The following is a 20,401-nucleotide window of genomic DNA, read 5'->3' as shown; positions in this document are numbered from 1 at the left end:
CCTGCATGATTGAGTGTCCAGTTTCGCTGCCATTTTGTCCATGTGGATTTTTAACATGTCTATCTTCCCATCGATTGATTGTAGGTTGCTTTGCATAGCCATTAATGTGGTTGTTAGTGTGGTCTCCTCTCGCGATCCCGCGGCCTGCTCCTGGTTCAGCGAGGAGGCAAGCCTGGGGCCTCATGGACCTCTGGGTCTCAAAATTCAGTCGCAGTTGATTTTTGTCCACTTTCCCCATGTTAGCAGTCTGCGATGTGCCAGGAAGCGAACGAACGTGCCAGTGCCTTCTTTAGTCTCTCTCTCTCTCCCAGGTGCCACAGGGAGAGCAGGCGTCAAACCCCCTTCCTGCCTTGAGTCTCACTGCTTATGGCCTGAGCTGCAGTTCTGGGGACTAGGTGATGGCTGGCCATGGTCCACTTCCTGTGCGCAGCCAGCGGGCCAAAGCGCCTCTTGCCGCACTGCAGAGTGCACATGGGGCCGACTCCCCACACCTTTGTCGTTGCGCCTCACATTGTTTTTTTTTTGTAATAGAGCAGTCCGCCACAGGCAATAGATTTTATTGGGTTTCTTTCTCGATCTAGGGCCACAGCACCATGCCCTTGGTTCTCTCTGCTTTAGTGCTCCTGCTTAGACTCAACTTGCCCCTCTCTGGCTCTGCCAGCGGCTCCCGTGCCTCAGGTGCTGCTGTAGTGTCCCCTACTGGGTGTTTTAGCAGGAAGGTCCCTAACGTGCTGCCGTTGGGTCCCCCCATGCCCAGTAATCAACTTGGTTCATGAGGCTCTGTCACCTTTCTTCACAACAGATCCCACTGGGCTCCTGCAGCCGCGTGAATAGGACTCCCCGTCCTGTCTTTCTGGGTGCTGCGGGCCGCGTGCCCAGGTCTTTGCACCCGTACCAGGGCTGGCACGGCCCACCTCTCCTGTCCCAACTGCACCCGCGCACGCCCCAACGACCCACGCACTAAAGGTCCTCTCTCGCTCCTCTGTCCTCAGATGTTCTGTTGCCATCTCCAGGGCCCCGCAGGTCACCTGGCCCATGAGCACGAACGACTGCCCGCTTGCTCTGGCAGTGCAACCTCTGCTCCGCTTCACTGCACTCTGGCGCCTGCGAAGACACCGCCCGTTATAGGCCTCGTCTCTCTCCCCCACCCCCCCAAAATATGTTTTGTACATATAAATGTGTGCCCTTGTAAGGGAAAGACCCTTACTCTCAAATCTTGTGTTCATACTAATATGAAAAAAAACTTTCTCTTGAAGATATTAATCTAACCATTGATTATTGATAGTTGCCAGTTTCTGCTATAGTGGCAGCCTTTTTTCTAACAGGAAATATTTTTTATTCTGTCACATATGCCTTCACTCTTCGACAAGTTTCCTTCCTGTGGGACGCAGAAAGCCCAGGCTGGCCCTCATGCAGTCTGCATTGTTTGTCTGCTGGAGTTCTGCCATCCTGACTACTGTCCTCACTGCCAGATGCTATCAAGGTGTTCCCTGTACGACAGAGCGAAGATTAGACTCCATGGATTCCAGAAGAGAGGACTATCCATAAGAGGCCTTGGGGAACATCTATCTTCCTCTAAAGAGCCCTCCTCTCATTCAAAGAAACATCATAGGGGCAGATCTTGAGAAAAACTGTGTAAACCAGGCCCCGGTTAACTTCTAGAGTTAGGATGTTTAAAAAAAAAAAAAAAAAAAAAAACCTGTTTTTCCCCATCGAGTACACTGTTGAAGTGGGTTCAGCTTGACATCATAGTACATCAGACGTTCAATGTTGAAAGTCACAATGCCGACAAGAAGACATCGCCACCGATGCCGACACACCCCTCGGCTCTGAGACAGCCTTCACCATCTAGGTCAACATCTGCAACAAGAATCCATCCATTAATGTAGAAAGCCCACACAACGTCGAGACATAGCACATCATCAAGGCATACTATGCTGCACAAGTCATAGATGTCGAACGCAGTCGACAGCGACACCTAGGCCCAAAGACACGACCCACACAACATCACAAGAAAAACAGCTGTCAAGGTTGACACACAAAAATGTGCCAGAACAATCTCAAATACCATGCACAGACTTGGCAATATTCTGTCCTCAAACCCCTTTGTGGTCCAAATCAGTCTCCAGTTAACATTTTGCCACAGTGGCTGGAAAGCTTAAGGAAAACAGTGGCTGCAACTTCTGATTCTGAGTATTTGCAGGCATATTCTCCATCCAGGCCTCGAACAACATCTCCCGAGGGAACACCACCACAATTATCACCAGATACTGTCTCAGATCCTCCTATGGAGGAGTGTCACGCAGTGTAAGAGTTTGCCTCCACCACATCCAAAGTCTAAATGTCCTGTGCATCACCACTCTTGCACAAGGTCCGGAACCAGATTCAAGGTCTATAACTCACACAGATTTCACCAGGCACAGACATAGGACACCATCTCCGGCTACATCTTCCAGATCATCAGTTAGAGATTACTCTCCCACTGTCTCTGGTAATAGGTGTAAGAGGGTGTATCTAGAGGTGAGAGTGGATGTGACAGTCTCTGGGTGTGAGTGTGTGCATCAATGTCTTAGTGGGTGTTTCACTGTCTGGACGTGTCTGTGAGTGGGTTCACGATGTCAGTGGTTCTGTGAGTGGGTGTGTGAGTGTCTGGGGCTGTGAGTGGGTGCGGGAGGGTGTCAGTGGGGCTGTGAGTGGGTGCATGAGGGTTTGAGTGAGTCTGTGAGTGGGTGTATAAGGGTCTGAGTGGGTGTGTGAATGGGAGAAAGATTAAAAGAAAGAGGTAGAGTGAGTTTTTTTTTTTTTTTAAGTTTTGATGGATGATATACTTAGAATGAGACATTTCTGGAAAAATTGAAAAGAAAAATGTATTTGTCAGTCAAAAAGAGTGAGATCACTTTTCAGTATGAGCCTCAAACATTTGCAGTTGAAGAGAAATTAAATGAGAGAAATTATCATGGATACATCTGGAGTCAAACCCTCAACCTTCACCATTGGGCTATTTATTTTTTTTCCTTCATTTTTTACCCTTTACGGGCTATCTTGGACCACTGGGCCGGGGGGGGTGGAAGCTCATGGCCTCCCCCGCAGTCCCAGCCAGCTCCCACCTCCTGCGGGAGCCGGCATTGCTCCAGGAAGCAAGGAGCCGCTGGAGCAATGCTCCGAATTATAGATGCCACCGGGACATAGCCCATTCGAGGGGCTTTAATTTTTTTTCTGCGTACCGACAGCTAGCTTTCTGACAAATTTGGTGTAATTCCATCCAGTGGTTTGTGTCTAGAGGTCCTATAGGAATGAACATGGGAAACACAACTTTTGTGACCCTCCCCCATTTTCTAAGCCCCTGCTGACGGATCACCCCGAAGCGTTCTGTGTGCAACAAGAATCACCAGAACACTTTGGAAAATTTCGGGAAGATTCGTCAAACGGTGCCAAAGGTGTAGCAAGTCAAAAACCGTCCTAACTATAATTACCCAGTGGCGACCGCCACTAGGTCATGTGTATATGTATGTATATATATATATATATATATATATATATATATATATATATATATATATATATATATATAACTACTCCACTCCAAAAGAAATGGACGCTGAATCCACTTAAGAATTTATTTTTCACAAGACGCTTGGCGCGTTTCGACAGCTAACTGCCGATATTGATCACAGTACCTATACGTACGTGTGTGTATGTGTATATATATATATGTGTGTGTGTGTGTATATACATGTATGTATATACATATGCGTGTGTGTGTATATATGTATGTGTGTGTATATATGTCTGTATATGTGTGTACATGTATGTGTGTATGTTTAAGAAGTGCTCTGGGGTCCCCACACGTGGATGGGACTATTTAGTGCTTATAAATATTGATAAGGATCCTTTGGAAGACAACTAGGATTACAGGTAAGCAATTTATCCTTCTGTGATCTTCTGCATATGGTTGTAATGCTGGAACTGACACAATGCCTATTTGTTTTTAGTTCAAAATCCTGATGACACTGCAGCCCGCACAAATTCAGAATTAATACATTTTTGAAGCATTCAGTCATGTTAGGAAAAATTACGCATGAAATTTGAGTAGAATTCACATAGACCAAAAAAGATCTGAGTTGGTCCTTGCCCTTGGTATGAGAAGCCTTGACAATAGCAACAATCAAACTTGGTTCAGATGACAAAATATGGCCTAAATACTCAATTTCTTTAACCACGAACACACATTTGTCTTTTCTTAAAGTAACACCATTAATGTTTAAAGCAGTTATCACCAGACGAAGAGTTGTGTTCAACCATGGTATTTGCGAACACTAAAACGTCATCTTGGAAAACAATGTTTTTTAAACAACTAAAGGATTTTTGCCATTACTTTCTGAAAAACAGCAGCGGAGGCCAGACCAAATGAGATCCTACAAAATTGGAACATACCAAAAGCATTCAAATGACGAGGTTCATCGTCCAATACCACCTAATGATACGCTGCTGTAGGAAGCTAGTTCCCAAACTTTTGACTTCTTTGGACCCCCACTTTATCATTACTGGAACCCGGGGACCACCACTGAATCATTAATGGAATCCGGGGACTCCCCACTGAGTCAATACTGGAAGCTGGGGACCCCGGCCTGTAGGAAAGTATCCTTTTTGGCATGGTTACCCCCACTTTTTGCCTGCTGTCAGTGTGCTTTGACTGTTTTAACTGGGATCTGGCTAACCAGGGCCCTAGTGATTGTGCTCTCTCAATCTGAATTTGGTTGCCTAGGACTGTGCACACCCCACAATTGGCATACTTTTGCCCACATGCACATCCCTAGTATACTCAGGGCATTGGGCACTAGGGGTTCCCAGTGGGCTGCAGCATGTATTGTGCCACCCATGGGAGCCCATGCAAAATGTGTCTGCAGGCCTGCCATTGCAGCCTGCGTGAAAAGGCCCACGCACCCTTTCACTACAGGTCACTGCACCAGGTCACTATAAGTCACCCCTTTGGTAGGCCCTCCTAGCTCAGAGGGCAGGGTGCAAGTACCTCTGTGTGAGGGCACCCCTGCATGAGAAGGGGTGTCCCTACAAACTCCAGCTCCATTGCACTGGAATTTGAAAGTACGGGGAAGCCATTTTACCCGTGTACTGGACACCTGTGTCCAGCTACATAATGGTAACTCCAAACCTGGGCATGTTTGGTATCAAACATCTCTGATGGATACAACTACCTGTGGATTCCTCACCTTATGAATTCTCCCAATGTGCCAGCATTCAACAGAAACTTTCTTCCCAGCTCTTCACGTCGAAGAGGGCATCACAATTGCACGGCTCCGCACGCGACTCTGTCTGACGTCATCTTGGCAATAAGAGGTCCTCGCTGGCATGCTGACATTGGTTCCCTTTTTTCCGTGCCTTCAACGCTAACGGTTTTCTCCTAGCTCTTAAGAAGCTAATGTTTCGAAGGTGTCCTATTGTACCTGTTACAATGTCTCCTCCTAAGAAGTCAGGGTTTAAGCCTTGCGTGCGGGGTCATATGTCAGTAGTGCGTGTCTTGCCAAAGAATAAATCCAAAGGCGTTGAAAGAAAGAGAAGCTAAGCTCTTCTTAGCGAAAGCGAAGAAAGGACACAGAAGTCACCGAAGGTCCAAGACAAGGGACTTGTCATCTTATAAGTCGTCGAGGTCATACATGAAGCGGCTCTGGCACGATTCTCGACGACGTTCTCCTAGAGATCGGTCTCGATCTTGGTCTCTTCTAGATGACATCGTATGGCACGGGAGGTCAGTCCTACTGTTACTCTCCAGCCTCAAAGTCCTCCGGCTTCTCCGGCTCCATCAGTCATTGAGGCGGTTGAGTCCCCGGCGAGTCCTCCAACTTATTTTTCACCTGGGTTGTTTCAGGAGCCGGTGGCACAGGTTCCGGATCCGACAAAAGTGCTGCATGCAGAACAAAGGTTTCCTGCCTTCCTGACTCCGGGAGCGGATCCGGCGGCTTTTCTGAATGCCATATTAAGTATTTTTAATAAGGTTATGGCCCCTATTGGTGTTCTCCTTGGGCTCTCCGGCTCCATACAAGTCAGCTCCGTTTGTGCCCTTCTATCAGGCTGAGGGTGCCGGTTCAACGCCAATGACGTTGCCTCATATGTCGATGGTGCTGATGACGTTGCCTCCTATGCCGATGGCGCTGATGGAGTCAACTCCGGTGCCGGATGTGTCCCGGTCGGGACGGAGTGCATCGCCACCTTCTCCTTTACTACGCCCATCTGTCTTGAAACCGGCGTCATCGACAGCTGAGGTTGGAGGCCAGGCTGAGGTTGAGGAGGAGAGCATTGAGACAATTATTGGAGGAAGGAGAGATTTTTGAGCCCTTGGGAGAGTTTCAAGGTCTAGACTCAGCTAGTGGACTAGATACCTCCCCAGAGTGGGGTCTTACATCCCCGGGTGAATTTACAGAAGAGGCGGCTTCATATCATTGTGTCATAAGGAAGGCTGCAGATATTTTGGAGCTTCTGTTGTGGAGACTGGAACTCGAAGCAGAGGTTGCAGAGAAGTCCTGCTAGAATCTTGGAAGCTGAATTTGAGGACCCACCCCAGAGGAATACCCTATATAGCCCAAAGAGGGGGCTTGGTCACCTAACCAGGTAACAACATATCCGAGGGTGCCTCTGACGTCACCTGCCTGGCCTGACCACTCAGATGCTCACAGAGTTCCCTGCCAACCTTGGAATCAAGATGGCAGAACCCAGGGACCCTCTAGGAGCTCTGGGCACCACCCCTGGGGTGGTGATGGACAGGGGAGTGGTCACTCCCCTTTACATTGTCCAGTTTCGCACCAGAGAAGGGACTTTGGGTTTATGCATGGAGTGCACCAAATGAGTTCTTCAAAGCAAACCAGTGGCTTGGGGAGGCTACCCCTCCCAAGCCAGTCACACCTATTTCCAAGGAGAGAGAGTGTTCCTTTGTTCTGCCTTCCCTGGGCTTGATCAGATTAAGCAGCAGGAGGGCAGAAACCTGTCTGAGGGGTGGCAGCAGTTGTGCTGTCTGGAGACTGGTGGTAGCAATGCTGGGGGTCCTCTGAGGAGACCTCAGAGTTCATGGAATCTTACTTCCAATGCTTGCAACAGTTATAGGGTATGATTCCGACATGTTTGATACCAAACATGCTCCGGTTCAGAGTTACCCTTATGACGCTGGACATAGGTAGTGACCGGTATCCAGTACACATATAAAATGGCATCCCCACACTTAATGGGCTCAGTAAAATGGGGCTGGAGTTGGTGGGGGCACTTCTGCTAGTGCAGGGGTGCCCTCACACATGTACCTTCACCCTGCCCTCTGGGCTTATAGGGCCTACCATAAGGGTGACTTACGGTGACCTGTAGTGAAACCGGGTATGTGCACCCGGTTCACGTAGACTGCAGTGGCAGGCCTACAGAACCCTTTCCATGGGCTATCTATGGGTGGCAGAATAACTGCTGCAGCCCATAGCGATCACCTGGAAACCCAGTTCCTTGGGTACCTAGGTACCATATACTAGGGACTTACCTGGGAGCACCAGTATGCCAAATGTGAGGATAAAAAGTTACCAGCAACCAGATTTAGAGCAGAGAGCACAGCCACTGTGGTCCTGGTTAGCAGGATCCCAGTGAACACAGTGAAACACACTGACAAACAGGCCAAAAGAGGAAGTAACCAAGCTAGAAAGATGTGGCTTTCCTACAGCCACAGTGAGTAGAAACTCTTTAAAATGTTGAGGCTCCACCACTCTCCTAGTGTCACCAGGTTTGGGGTTTCTGGCATAAGTGAAAAGGAGTCCCTTCTCCAATAGGTCCTGTGGGAGGCACCAATAGCTCCCTTTTCCTGAACAGTGTCCCAGGCCGTCAGGAGTGAGCCAGGTCCTCTTTCCCTGTCACAGATCCTCCCTAGAGGGTCCCCCTGGGCCCAAGAGCTCTGCCGTGTAGTACTCATGCTCCTGGCGCTCAGTTCCCCCTGGCCCTGACAGGTTTTCTCCCAGAGGAGATCGAACCTGCTCTGGTATCTTTTTGAAGCTGGTCCCCCAGTCTTCTTGCCCTTTCTCTTGGTAAGTTGGGCCATTATTCCAGTCTCCAACTCTAGTTCTTCACCCTGGCTTGTCTTTGTGCTCTGGTTTTGATGCACGCCCATTCAGGTATACCCAGCATAGCTGATTGGGTGTTTCCTTCGACCTCTGAACATACTGAGGGTTCCAGATCATTGCATCATAGACATTGTAGATGAATTGCAGGAGAAACCGCCATCTTCTGACCCTTAACCCTTCTCCATTCTAAGGATACTATCGCCCTGGGATGTACCTTAGCCTGATTATAAGCATTGAGAACTGTATATGTCTCACCAGTCAAATATTGATCTGAGGACACCAGTTGCTCAGTCACCATGTTGCCACTGGCACCAGAGTGTCTCAGTGCTTCAACCCTGATCCCATTAATATATGGAATTGTCTGTGTCTCTCCAGGTTACTGGGCCATATAGCCAGAGCAGCTACATATACCCCACCGTCTGACACTAGAGTTGCCTTAGTAGGCTCACTGACCTGGTCATGGCCTACCTGGAATCCCATCTGGAGACTTAGCACTGCATTTGCTGCAGGTGCACTAGATGCATTATTTTTGTGGGGACAGATATGGTCTCCAGTTCATTGTCCAAGTGTCTTAGGGTCATGTCACCAAGCCTTTTTGGAATCCCAGTTTTTCCTTTTGTACCCACCCTTGGATTGTGAAGAGTCTTGGGCCCACCCTCCTGTGCGGGTTTTTATGGGCCTTTTAAAGACATTCTTCTTCCGGTAACCAGCTTTTCCTTGTGAGGGCTTTTTGGCCATTTTCTTGTGGAGCCCCCACCAGTAGAAGTTTTGGTCACCCTTGTTTTGACCCAGTGGTCTGCCTTCTTCCCCAATTCTTGAGGGGAAAGTTGACCTAGGTCTACCAGGTTCTGGTGTATTCTGGTGTATTCTTTCTTGAACACAATTACTCAACAGAAGAGGTGCTCTTTCATCAATAAATTGTAAAGTCCCTCAAAATCATGCACATGGTCATATTTTAACTAGTCACCTAGAGTTGTTACTGAAAAGTCCACAAAATCTACCCAGGATTGAATCTGGGTTTTTCAAGTCTCCCTAAATGTGATTCTGTACTCCTCAGGAGTAAGCCCAAATCCCTCAATCATGGTGTCCTTCATGAGACCATAAGACTTAGCATCTGCCTTATTCTGTGTAAGGAGTCTAGCCGTGCACTTTCTTTAGGAAAATTTCCCAAAGGAGAGAGCCCCAATTAAGTTGATCACGCTTTCTGTCAACACAGGCCCACTCATTTGCTGTGAACCAATTGGTGATGTGATATCACAATCCATATATATTTGGGGTCAGTCTCATTTGGGATTTTGGGGTCAGAGTGCAATACTCTGTCACTAGATATAAAAGTGCTGCCACCATTCATGGGTGCTAAGCCCTTCTCTGCTCTTTCCCTTTCTATACTTAGTAGCCTGTCCTCTCTCTGAGAGAATCTCCTCTTCAATTCTTCTCTTACCTTGTGGTACCTGATACATCCTCACTAGAGGGGGTGCTCTAGGCACCTTGGGTTGTTTGTTTGGGTTGTTTGTGAGGTGCAGGTTCCACTCTTTGAAGTGGTGGAGGGTCCTGATCCTCCTTTTCACTTGAGCTGCCTTGTTCTGCAGCGTCAGTGGTGCCATCAGTAGGACTGGCCTATTCATACTATGCCAACAGCTCCTGGAGCTTTTCAGAGGTAGGGTTTGAGCTGTTTTTATTTTGTACCCTTTACAGAGGGCTCTTAACTGTTTGTGAGAAAGCTGGAGGTAAGCTCAAGCTCCTTATCTACACTCTTTGTGGTACTTAGTTTTGTTGTGAAGTTGGGACCTTTTTGAGTTAGAAAGAAAATCCTAATAGAGTTTACAATCCTAACTAAAGTAAGTTTAAAAAAAAATGTAAACTGTTAAGCCACAGGGACCTAACCAGGGCTCTAACCGTTACTTTTAAGAAATTGGAAAAATACCCAATGATAAAATGCAATGTATCTCAAGGCAGTTTTTGGTATTTATTTGTGTAGTCACTTATTGGTGGTATCAGCAAATGCAAAATCGCAGACTCCACCTCTTTTCCTCCAATGTAGGAAGCTGGCTCGCTGTATGGTGCACTAAAAAGAAGTAGACCATGCAGAAAGTCAAGTGGCTCCCCAGTTGGCTTGCACAGGCAAACGTAGATAGGACTAATGCTCTATTTTGTGGTAATGTGGTCGAGCAGTTGGCACTACCCACTACTAAGCATTTGTTGTAATCACCAAGGCAATAAATGACACTCTAAAAGAATAAATCTGAGACCGATTTAGAAAAGTATTACTACTTTTTTTTAATGTACTTCAAACCCAAAAACCTCTACCTGTCAGCAGTGCTGCAGAAGATCAATGAGTGTTGGGCTTTACAGCAAAAGCATATGCTGATGCCGCACATGAGGTCTTTGAAGAATGGCTCAGAAGCACTGATCTAATAGTACGTGGGATCGCTGGGTTGCAGGAGGACAGTAGACCTATGCGCTCGAGCGGAGCGCTCAAGCCATGGAGGATAAACTGACATCTATTTTGCACTGGAGAAGGATTTCGAAGCAGAAATGAATAAAATGTTAACGTAATTTGTTCAGACTTGTCCAAAGTGCTCCACACATTATCTTGACCAGGAGTGGTGGTTGAGGATTGCTGCCAAGGACCCTGTATGTAATATCCTGTCTCCTCACAGATCACTCGCTAGCATTCTGGTCTTCTGAGCATAGTTGCTGAAGAAGCACAGCACCTTATCCCAGAGACTCCGATCCGTTAATTCTAAAAAGACGGTATGCTGCCGCCAACTCTCTACGTGCTAAGAGAGAGGATAGACTCTGTATGAAAAGAGGGCACAGTTGATGATCCCTTCTAGTTCACAGGACCAGTCCAAGCCCTAGCACAGTTGGGGGACATGTCTGGTCTCAATGCATATGTCTAATTCGTGGGATTCCAGGGCCAAGACAAGTCCGGATACCAGGTACACAGTTGGGCACTGGTAGCAAGGGTGCCAGCGGTTTTGGTTCACATACATAATTTTTTCAGTGTGCTTTTTATGCTTCCAAAATCATTTGGTTTGTCAGTATTATATATTTTTTTTCAAAATATGTCTGACAGATTTCCCCTAGTAGCTTCTTCCCTCTTATCCCTGTGGGTAAATACCAATTTGCATGATTGTCCATTCTAATGGATCATTGCCTATCGCCCTCAACCTGTATGCTTGCATTGCTTTGAAAGTTGTTGTGGAACATGTCAGAAGTGCCTTGTCAAGAAAGGAGGTTCCTTGTAGCATCTATTACTTGTTTCTTATAATAATGTAAGAGTCCTCATGTTGCTCTTTCTTTTCTCAGTAGATAGTGCTTGCCATGCGTCCTGTTGGGACTGGTATATTCTCCTGTGTAGGCACATAGGAGAGATCCCATGTTAGCACTCTGAAATAAAGTGGTTTTGAAGGACACTGCAAATGTTGCATATTCTAACCTATGCTAAGACTGAGAGATGACTGTGATGATACTTGCCCTGTGCCTTCTAGTTTACCTCCATGATTGTACAGTTGTCAGTGCTCACTGAAGAGGTTTTGGGCATTTGTTTGTATAGATGCAGTTACACTCTGCTGTACATTTTGCATCTATACTGCTCACATGATGATGCATCATTGTGTCTTCCGTACAGCTGGGCCACTTGCACCGCATTGTCATTTTAAGGGCCCTAGAGATGGTGGTGAAGAATAATCTTGCAGACCTTGAGATTAGCACAGCAAAGGCAGTTATCCTTCTGGCATCCAGTGAAATGACCAAGTCTAAGGTAAGAATGGTATATGAAAATATTCTCTCATTGCACATTTGCATTTCTGTCTTTGTTTCTTGTAAATACTTTAACACATCTCTTTCTAATTTGTCTCCATCGTGCTTAGCCATCCTGACTATTTCTGTGGCTGCCTTTGCAATCTTCAAACAATCTCATTTTCTGTATTGTGTTTAAATCAAATGCCATTCCAAGGCCTCAGAGCCTAAACATTGCAACATATTTGGTAAACCTAGAAGCAGTGCATCGTCAAACTGCACTAGCCCAGCATCAGTTTAATTTTCCTTTCAGAATGAAGATTCATTTTGTTACTATACCACTGTAGTTTATTCCTCACTCTTGCATTTCCATCACCTTCCATCATCCATTCAAAGCCTGTGGTCTGGTCGCGAGCTCTGCACCTCCCCCGCATGCCACAGTTGAGGTAGGAAACAACCTAGGAGTGAAATTTGATGATTCTTTATCCTCTCATCCACATGCTCTTGCCGTGGCAGGAATGTGCTTTCATTTATTAAAATATCTGAAAAATAAATGTGATTACCTCCCACTCAAAGCAAGAAAGACAGTGACCTTTGCATTAATAACTACTGCAATAGTTTGTGTGTAGGTACCACCAAACCAACCATTCATAGATTGCAGGTGCTACTAGATGCAGCGTCTAGGCTTGTGTTGCAGCTGCCTCCGCGTTCACCAGCCACAGCTGCTCTCAAAGCTCTACACTGGTTGCCAGTGCTTACGAGAAATCTTTTTAAATGGTTCTGTTTACATTCAGAGCCTACAGAGTGCTAGGACCAAAATATCTAACTTCCAGATTTGCCCATTAAACCACCAATCGGAGCCTGAGGTCTCTTCTGCTAATCTCAAGACCCCCACTTTCAGACTCCAAACCAGAGGAGGCAAATCCTTTGCTATCTTCAAGGCTAAAGCTTGGAATCAACTCCTCAGTCAGTTGTGATTCATTGAAACAGAATACATCTTTAAAAATCAGCTAAGACTTGGATCTTTGCTGCCTTTGATTTACTGTGCTATGCACTAATTGGGTGATTCTTCCTGTTCCCTCCCCCCTCTGGTCACTTATGCATCCTTATTCCTTGCTTTTTCCACGTAGAACCAGGATGCTCCTTTGGGAGTGACAGTTGCACTTTATAAATTCAGTATTCATTCATTCATTTTACTCCTAGTTTTTCCAATAACTTGCTTCTCTTATTCTTGGCATAATCCTAATGTTTAACACTGTCTTGTGTTCACTTGATGGGTCTGGCAATTGGTTTGAGTAAAGTTGTTTCTTCTGCCCAGCTTGCAGCTATATGACCTAGTCTGTATATTTGGTCCTTGTGTACAGTGCATACCCGCAACAGTATTTATTTGATTGCTTTTTACTTGATCATAGTGCATTTTCTCTGGCAATTATCATATAAAAACCCAATAAATAAGGAATAAAAAAAAAAACATTTCTCCTATGCAGACTTTAGTCACGGATGCATGACTGCCTGGCCTAGGTGATCATTCTGTACATGGTCTGTGGTCAGAAAAGGGAAGTTACTTTCACATCTACGTCCTGGAGCTCAGAGCAGTCTCTCTGGCTTTCAAACCTCTTACCTTACATACCTCTGATAACATTATGATGACCAACATCGTCATCCAGACAAACAAAACAACAACCATGCATTATGTAAATGAGCATTGGAAATGCCAGTGGGTCTTGCTTGAGCATAAAGGAAAGGACTGGCTTGGGAATACGTGTTTTAAAAAAAAGAAAAAATGATATTAGCAATACTGAAAGGTGTGTGTGTGTATATAACTGAAAAAAGCAAAGGTTGCAGGAACATTATACTTGGGAAATAGAATCGTAAAAACCTTAGAAATTCACTTTAAAAAAACAAAGGTTACAGGGATGTTATCGTTAGGTTCTGAATTTGCTCGCACAAAATCATAGAGCCATAGAATTCAGCAGTTAGTTATTTCAAGTAACCATAACTCGTGCCTCCGCCATGCACAGTTTTTTCTTCAGTAATTTGACTTCTAACACTTCATTGATATTTTTATTGACGTTATGAAAGTTGTCATGAGTTTTCCAATATCTGGGGAAATTAGCAGTGCATGGCTAGTTTGTGTGTTATAGTTTGAGTCCCCCTAACCGCCAAACCACACGCTGCACATGGCCTATGGCCATGCACAGTGCGAGTTGGCTGCAAGGCCTGTTTCAATGGGTGTAAGAGGGTGTGTGTGGCTGTGAGCCTGGCTGTGTAGGAAAGTGCATCTTTTGACATTGTCACCCCCCTCCTTTTTTGCCTAGTTTCTGATGTAATTTAGGCTGAAAGTGCACTGGGTTTCTTCTAACCAGCTCCCTGGTGCCATATCTCTTTCCCCTGAAACTGCACAGTCATTTTCCCAATTGGCAAAACCTTTAGCAACCACTATAATTTTCTAGCAAATGGTACCCCTGGTACCTAAGCCTGGTATTTTAAAGAGGGTGCCTAAGGGCTGCACCACGAATTGTGCCTCCTTAAGGGACCCCTCACCAAGCACATGAAAGGCTGCCATGCCAAGCTGCGTGTCTTGGTGCAGAACAAAGTGAAAACAGGACATGGCACACAGGCTGTGTGCCATGTCCCCTAATACTGCCTTCAGTATATGTAAACCCCACCCCAAAAAAAAACAGGCCTTACAGCCCTAAGGCAGGGTGCATTATATTCTATTACATGTGAGGACATATCTGCATGACCAGATAAGCCCCTGCTATGTCTTTGTCGATTCTCAGACTTAAGTGACCAGGGAAGCCATTTTAGACGTATGTGCTGGACACTAGTCACTAAGAGTTCCTCAGCTACACGATGGCTTCACTGAAGATAGGGATGTTGGTATCAAACATCTTATATTGGTGAGCCCACACTGATGCCAGTGTTGGATTCACCAATGCCTGCACCCAGAGGGCACCATAGAGGTGCCCCCTGAAAACCTACCAGCTGCTGGTGTGTTCGTCGACTGCTCCTGACCGGTTCAGCCACTCTAGCCACGTTTCTGATCCTCCCTCAGGTAGGATGAACATTCCAGGGTGGTAAGGTTCAAAGGCCTAGCCGCCTTTGTAATACGACCCAGTTGGCATAGATGACTGACCCTCACCTGTCCTGACCCCACTTATGGGGGAAGAACAGGCGGAAAAATTAGGCAGATTATGAGGTGTTCCCTCTTCATGTCAGTCCCACCCCTAAGGTGGACGAGCTGAAGTGGACACTACTTTTTAAATTCCTACATCTTTGTTTGTAAGGAATTGGGCCACAAGGGTTAGGGTTATGCCCACTTTCCAGCAAAGTGGTCATAGAGAGTGTGTAGTCACCCTAAAGGTGGGCAACCCATTGGCTGCCACATGGCACTCCTGGAACACTCCTACATTGAGTATTTAGGTTGGCACCCCTGAACCCTAGAACTCAGTTTTGACGACTTAAGAAGAAGAGGACAAAGAAAAGCTGCACCCGCAGAAGAGAAGGAGCAGCTGACCTGGTACCAAACCCGCTGGCCTGTCTGCACTCCTCGACAGACTCTGCACCAAAAGACACCTTGTCCTGCAACTGAATCTACAGATACCTGGGAGGAGTGACTGCCACCAAAAAAGACTTGCGTCTTCTGTGAGAAGTGGACCTGCTCTCCAACCATCTCCAAGGAAAGGACTCTGAAGCCCCCGGAACCGCAAAAACTCGATACTTGAAGTCACCACTGCACCTGTTGCCCATAACACGAGGTGAAGCAGACCTGCAGTGCCAATAAGGTTCCCAGCTGTCTAGAGTCAGAGTCCATCGTGGTTTCACCCTTCCTGGAGTACCTGAAGTCGGCCTGAGTTGAAGTGGACCCTTGGTGACAACAACGTACTCCTGCTCTCCTGAGCTCGAGTCCACGGCGGTTTCACCTCTCCTAGACTCCATGACAAAGCCTGCAGGCTCAGACCACAGGATTCCCCGCCCCCCCTTCCCGCCACGCGCAAGTGCCCCTGGACTAGGAAACCAGGTACCAAAGTACACCCCGGCATCCGTCGCCCCTGGGCCTTGGAGAAGAAGACCAAAGATGCACCGTCGTCCCCAAGCACCTCACGTTTGTGACCTACCTATTGGTTGTCCCCCAACTGCCCCTCCAATCCGAGCCAGCAGCCTAAACGCATTGGGAGGCACCCTGGTATTTACCTTATGCGGTTCCTAGTTCCTCCTGCTCCCCTCTGCAGATTCCACTTCCTTGAGTGAGGGACTGCCTTTCACATTCCACTTTCATTAGTGTAGGGTTTTGTCTCCCCCAGGGCCTTCATTACTTACTATTGCTTTTATTGCTTTCTATGCTAATCACGGACTCCTAATGTGTATATAATAGTGTGTTTACTTAGCTCCAGTTGGAGTATTGCCTATTCAGTATTTTAGTATTTGTGTTACTATAATAAAGTACCTTTATCTTTGTAACACTGTGGGTTTCTTTCATGTGTGTAAATGCTGTGTGACTACAGTGGTATTGCATAAGCTTTGCATGTCTCCTAGATACGTCTTGGCTGCTCATCCACAGCTACCTCTAGAGAGCCTGGCTTCCTAGACACTGCCTACACTTCAGTAATAGGGGATACCTGGGCCTGGTATAAGGTGATAATATCATGGGTGCTCACCACACACCAGGCCACCTTCCTACAGGTGTATAATGAGACAATCTAACGATTTGTGCCAGGGATGTAGTGGTGGATAAATACTGTGAATTCTAATCCGCCAATTGTAGCATATGTGTATTTCTAAAAGTGAAGGGTTCAGATAGTGTTAGGACCATGATAAGTCCCCATCTGAGACGCTGAGTCCTTATTCCAATTCAACAATCAAACTTCATGCAGCCACGTAGTTTGAGCGTTCATTTGCAACAAGGACTAGGCGTCTCAGATGGGGACTTAACATGGTTTCTTTGAAGATGCATCCTCTATCTTAGCATCAAATACAGAATAACTTCCACGTAATTATTTGAGTATAACATGCTTTTGTAGAAAGGTGTTTAGTTTCTTTTAAGACTACATTCAAGCTTCCATTCAAGATTCAGATGACCATATTGTAGGAAAGTATCCTCTTTTTTCCATGGTTACCCCCACTTTTTGTCTGTCAGTGTGCTTAGCCTGTTTTCACTGGGATCCTGCTAACCAGGACCCCAATGACTGTGCTCTCTCCCTTAAATTTTGGTTGCCTTAGTACTTTGTACACCCCACAGTTAACATATTGGTGCACTCCTATAAGTCTCCAGTATATGGTACTTAGGTACCCAGGTTATTGGGACACCAGGGTTCTCCCATGGGCTGCAGCATGTATTATGCCACCCATGGGAACCCGTGCAAAATGTTCTGCAGGCCTGCCATTGCAGCCTGCGTGAAAAGGTGCATGCACCCTTTCACTACTGGTCAATACACCAGGTCAGTGTAAGTCTCCCCTGTGGTGACCCTTTTGACCCAAAGGGCAGGGTGCAGGTACCGGTGTGTGAGGGCTCCCCTGCATGAGCAGAGTTGCACCTACAAACTCCAGTTCCAATGCACTAGACTTCGTAAGTGTGGGGAAATAATTTTACCTGTGTAATGGCCACTACCTGTGGTCCAGCCACATAATGGTAACTCCGAACTTAGGCATGTTTGGTATCAAACGTGTCAGAATCATACCCCAATACTAGTGGCAAGTATTGGCGGCATGATTCCATGCACTCTGGGGGCTCCTTAGAGACCCCCCGTATTGTTCCTATGAGCCTTTCAGGGTTTTAGAGCAGCCCACGCTGCTGCAGCCTCACAGGTTTCTGCCCTCCTGCTGCTTGACCAGCTCCAGCAGGGTAAGACACAGCAAAGGATTTCTGTGTGAGAGGGGATGCAACACCCTTTCGCTTGGAAATAGGTGTTACTGGGCTGGGGAGGGGTAGTCTGTGTGCCACCAGACTGCTTTGAAGGGCAGATTTGGTACCCTCCTTGCATAATTAGTTTTGCACCAGTCCAGGGTGTCCCTGCTCTGGCCGAAAATCACACAAAGGAAAGGGGGGTGACCACTCCCCAGTCCATCACCACCCCAGGGGTGGTGCCCAGAGATCACCCCCAGATGGACACTTGATTCTGCCAACTTGGAAACCAGATGTGCAGAGGCCCCTGGGAGCATCTGGTTGGTCGGGACAGGTATCTGGCATCAGTGACCCCCTCTGATAGGTGGTCATCCTGCAGAGTGACCAGGCCCCATGTTAGGGCTATTTAGGGTCTCCCTTGCAGTTGGGTTCCCAGATTCAGCATGCAAGACTACACCAGGACTCCTCTGCATCACCCTCTTCTACTCCGACCTCTTCTGCTTCTGACCAGCAGAACTGCTGCTGGACTTCTCAGGAACCAAACAAGCCTGCAACCCCCAAGACGACCTAGCGTTGCAACATTGTTTCTCCGGCTCTTTCCAGCAATTGCAACGGCTGCACATCCTCTGGCGTTTGCAAGACTTCGAATGCACCAAAAAAGTAAGAAGGAATCTCCCTTAAAGTGAAGGAGTCACTCCCCTGCAACTGCAGGCTCCTAAGGCAACAACATGTGGCTGCTGGGATCTGTTCTCCACTGGAACTGCTGGATCCTCCAACACAGGTGGTGGTTCTGAGCGGTCCTCTGGGTCCTCTCTGCCTTCTCTCCAACTTGAGACACAGTGAGCCCTTGCCTGTTCTTGCAGGACAGAGTCCCTGTGCACAGTGACTCTTGCAGCAACCAAGGCTTGTTGACTTCTGCATCGAGGGATCTTCAGGCTAAAAGTAGCCTGGACTCCCACACTAAAGGTCCAGTCATCTGGACCTTGCTGTACCAGTTAAACTCTGGAAAGCCTCTTCTGTCTGGATTTGCACTTGCCAAGGCTTGTTGGTGGTCCTCCTGACTACCTGCCCATCTGCGCCCCTGAGACTGATTTTAGGACAGCTTCTGCACAACTTCAAGGACTCGCTCACAGCACAAACCTTCATCTTCCACAGTGGCTCCTGGACAGTCCTACTTGGACTGGACTCTGTCCCCTTCTTTTGCAGGACCTGGTATAAGATGCAAACACCAAAGGTGTCCACCACACAACAGACCAGCCTTAGTACACATATTGTCTTATCTCAGGAGCCATTCAGCAAAATTCAGTGTTGGAAGGGTTGGTGTTAAATCTGTGCCTGGAATCTCCTTAAAATGTTGGGTCTATATGGCAACCTCTTTTGGTGTTTTATAGACATTTGTAGCAAGTCCAGGTACCACCACAGACTTGGACAGTCTGGAGATGTAGAATCATCTTCAATGTAAATATTTGAAATTTGAAAATCATGGTTGGTATTGATGAGTTGGTGTAAAGGTAAGGTAATGGTGTCCTCCATTCAATTCTGGCTGTGGGAGCCTGGATGCGAAGTCTTGCCATTTTTTTGTTTTCTGTTGTTGTATAGAGATCCAAAGGAGGAGTTCCCCTTTCATTGAGTATATCCTCCAGTACTTTGTCGTTAAATACCCATTTGTGAGAGACTTCCTAGTGCCTGCTGAGAGAAAATCTGTTTGTACATTCATTTTTTTCTGGAATGTGAGTTGCTTGTAAGTTCAGATTGTTGGGTAAAGCCTAATTCCAGATTGATTGAGCTTTTAGCGAAAGAGGTGTCGATCTGGCACCTCCTTGCCAGTTTATGTAGTGCATGGTGGTTATATCGTCTGTCTGAATGTGAATGTAGGATGAGTCTCTTAGAGATGGAAGAAAGGCTTTTAAAGGTAGATGAACAGCTCTGAGCTCCAGGTAGTTTGTGGTATGTTTCTGTTTTCAATCTCTGTCCCAAATTTAAGCTTGAATGTGAGCTTCTCAACCCATTAGGGAAACACCTGTTAATATTCCTTGAGACTATAGTTGTTTTGGGAATTGAGTACATATTAGGTATTATTACTAGTAAATTCTCTCTCATGCAGCACCATGTGAAGGATTGGCTTAATGAGACCTTCTGGCTTACTTTGCTTTCCCAATTGTTTTCTTTGCAACTCTTCGTCCTCTAAGCATTGTTGGAGTGGTGTCCTCCAAACCCTTGCACTGGGGACAGTTTTTATACCGGAGCCAATTTTTCTTGAAGTTGGGTGGAGAGTTGATCTGAGGGCTTGACGTTTGTCCTGAATAGTAGAAAAACTCCCCTCTGAAGCTTAGACTCTTACCTTTATGGTGTCCATTGTTGTGCCACGATAACAATATTTCTTCTTCCGGGGTGAATACTGCTTTCTGGTGGTTGATTTGAAGACCTAATCTCTTCTGTACTCTCACTGTCATTGAGTAATGCATTTGAACATTTCTTCGACTGTGAGACTTCAAAAGCCAGTTGTCCAAGTATGGGTAGACAAATGATCCTTTTCTTCTTGGATGAGCCGCTTCTGTGGCCATGTATTTAGAAACTGTGTGTGGCAAAGACTTGAGGCCTAACAGAAGTACTGTTTATTGATGATGTTCACTTCCTACTTGGATTCACATGATTTTTCAGTGGGAACATACTATAGGGATGTGGAAGTATGTCTTGCAAGTATACTGCGCAC

The 20,401-nt window shown here is 46.5% G+C and overlaps 1 protein-coding gene across 1 annotated transcript in view; it reads left to right on the top strand.

Annotated features, from left to right (window-relative positions):
* Nucleotides 1-20,401, top strand: part of MROH1 (maestro heat like repeat family member 1) — a 1,237,492-nt gene that overhangs the window by 161,750 nt on the left and 1,055,341 nt on the right. Inside the window, exon 4 of the mRNA XM_069221041.1 lies at nt 11,734-11,865. Within this exon, the coding sequence (XP_069077142.1) occupies nt 11,734-11,865 (132 nt within the window). The remainder of the gene's footprint in view (nt 1-11,733; nt 11,866-20,401) is intronic.

This window comes from Pleurodeles waltl, chromosome 2_2 (assembly GCF_031143425.1).
Source record: "Pleurodeles waltl isolate 20211129_DDA chromosome 2_2, aPleWal1.hap1.20221129, whole genome shotgun sequence".
In the NCBI taxonomy this organism is placed as follows: Eukaryota; Metazoa; Chordata; class Amphibia; order Caudata; family Salamandridae; genus Pleurodeles; species Pleurodeles waltl.
The sequence above is the reverse complement of the archived record's forward strand: the minus strand, read 5'-3'. Positions and strand labels throughout refer to the sequence as shown.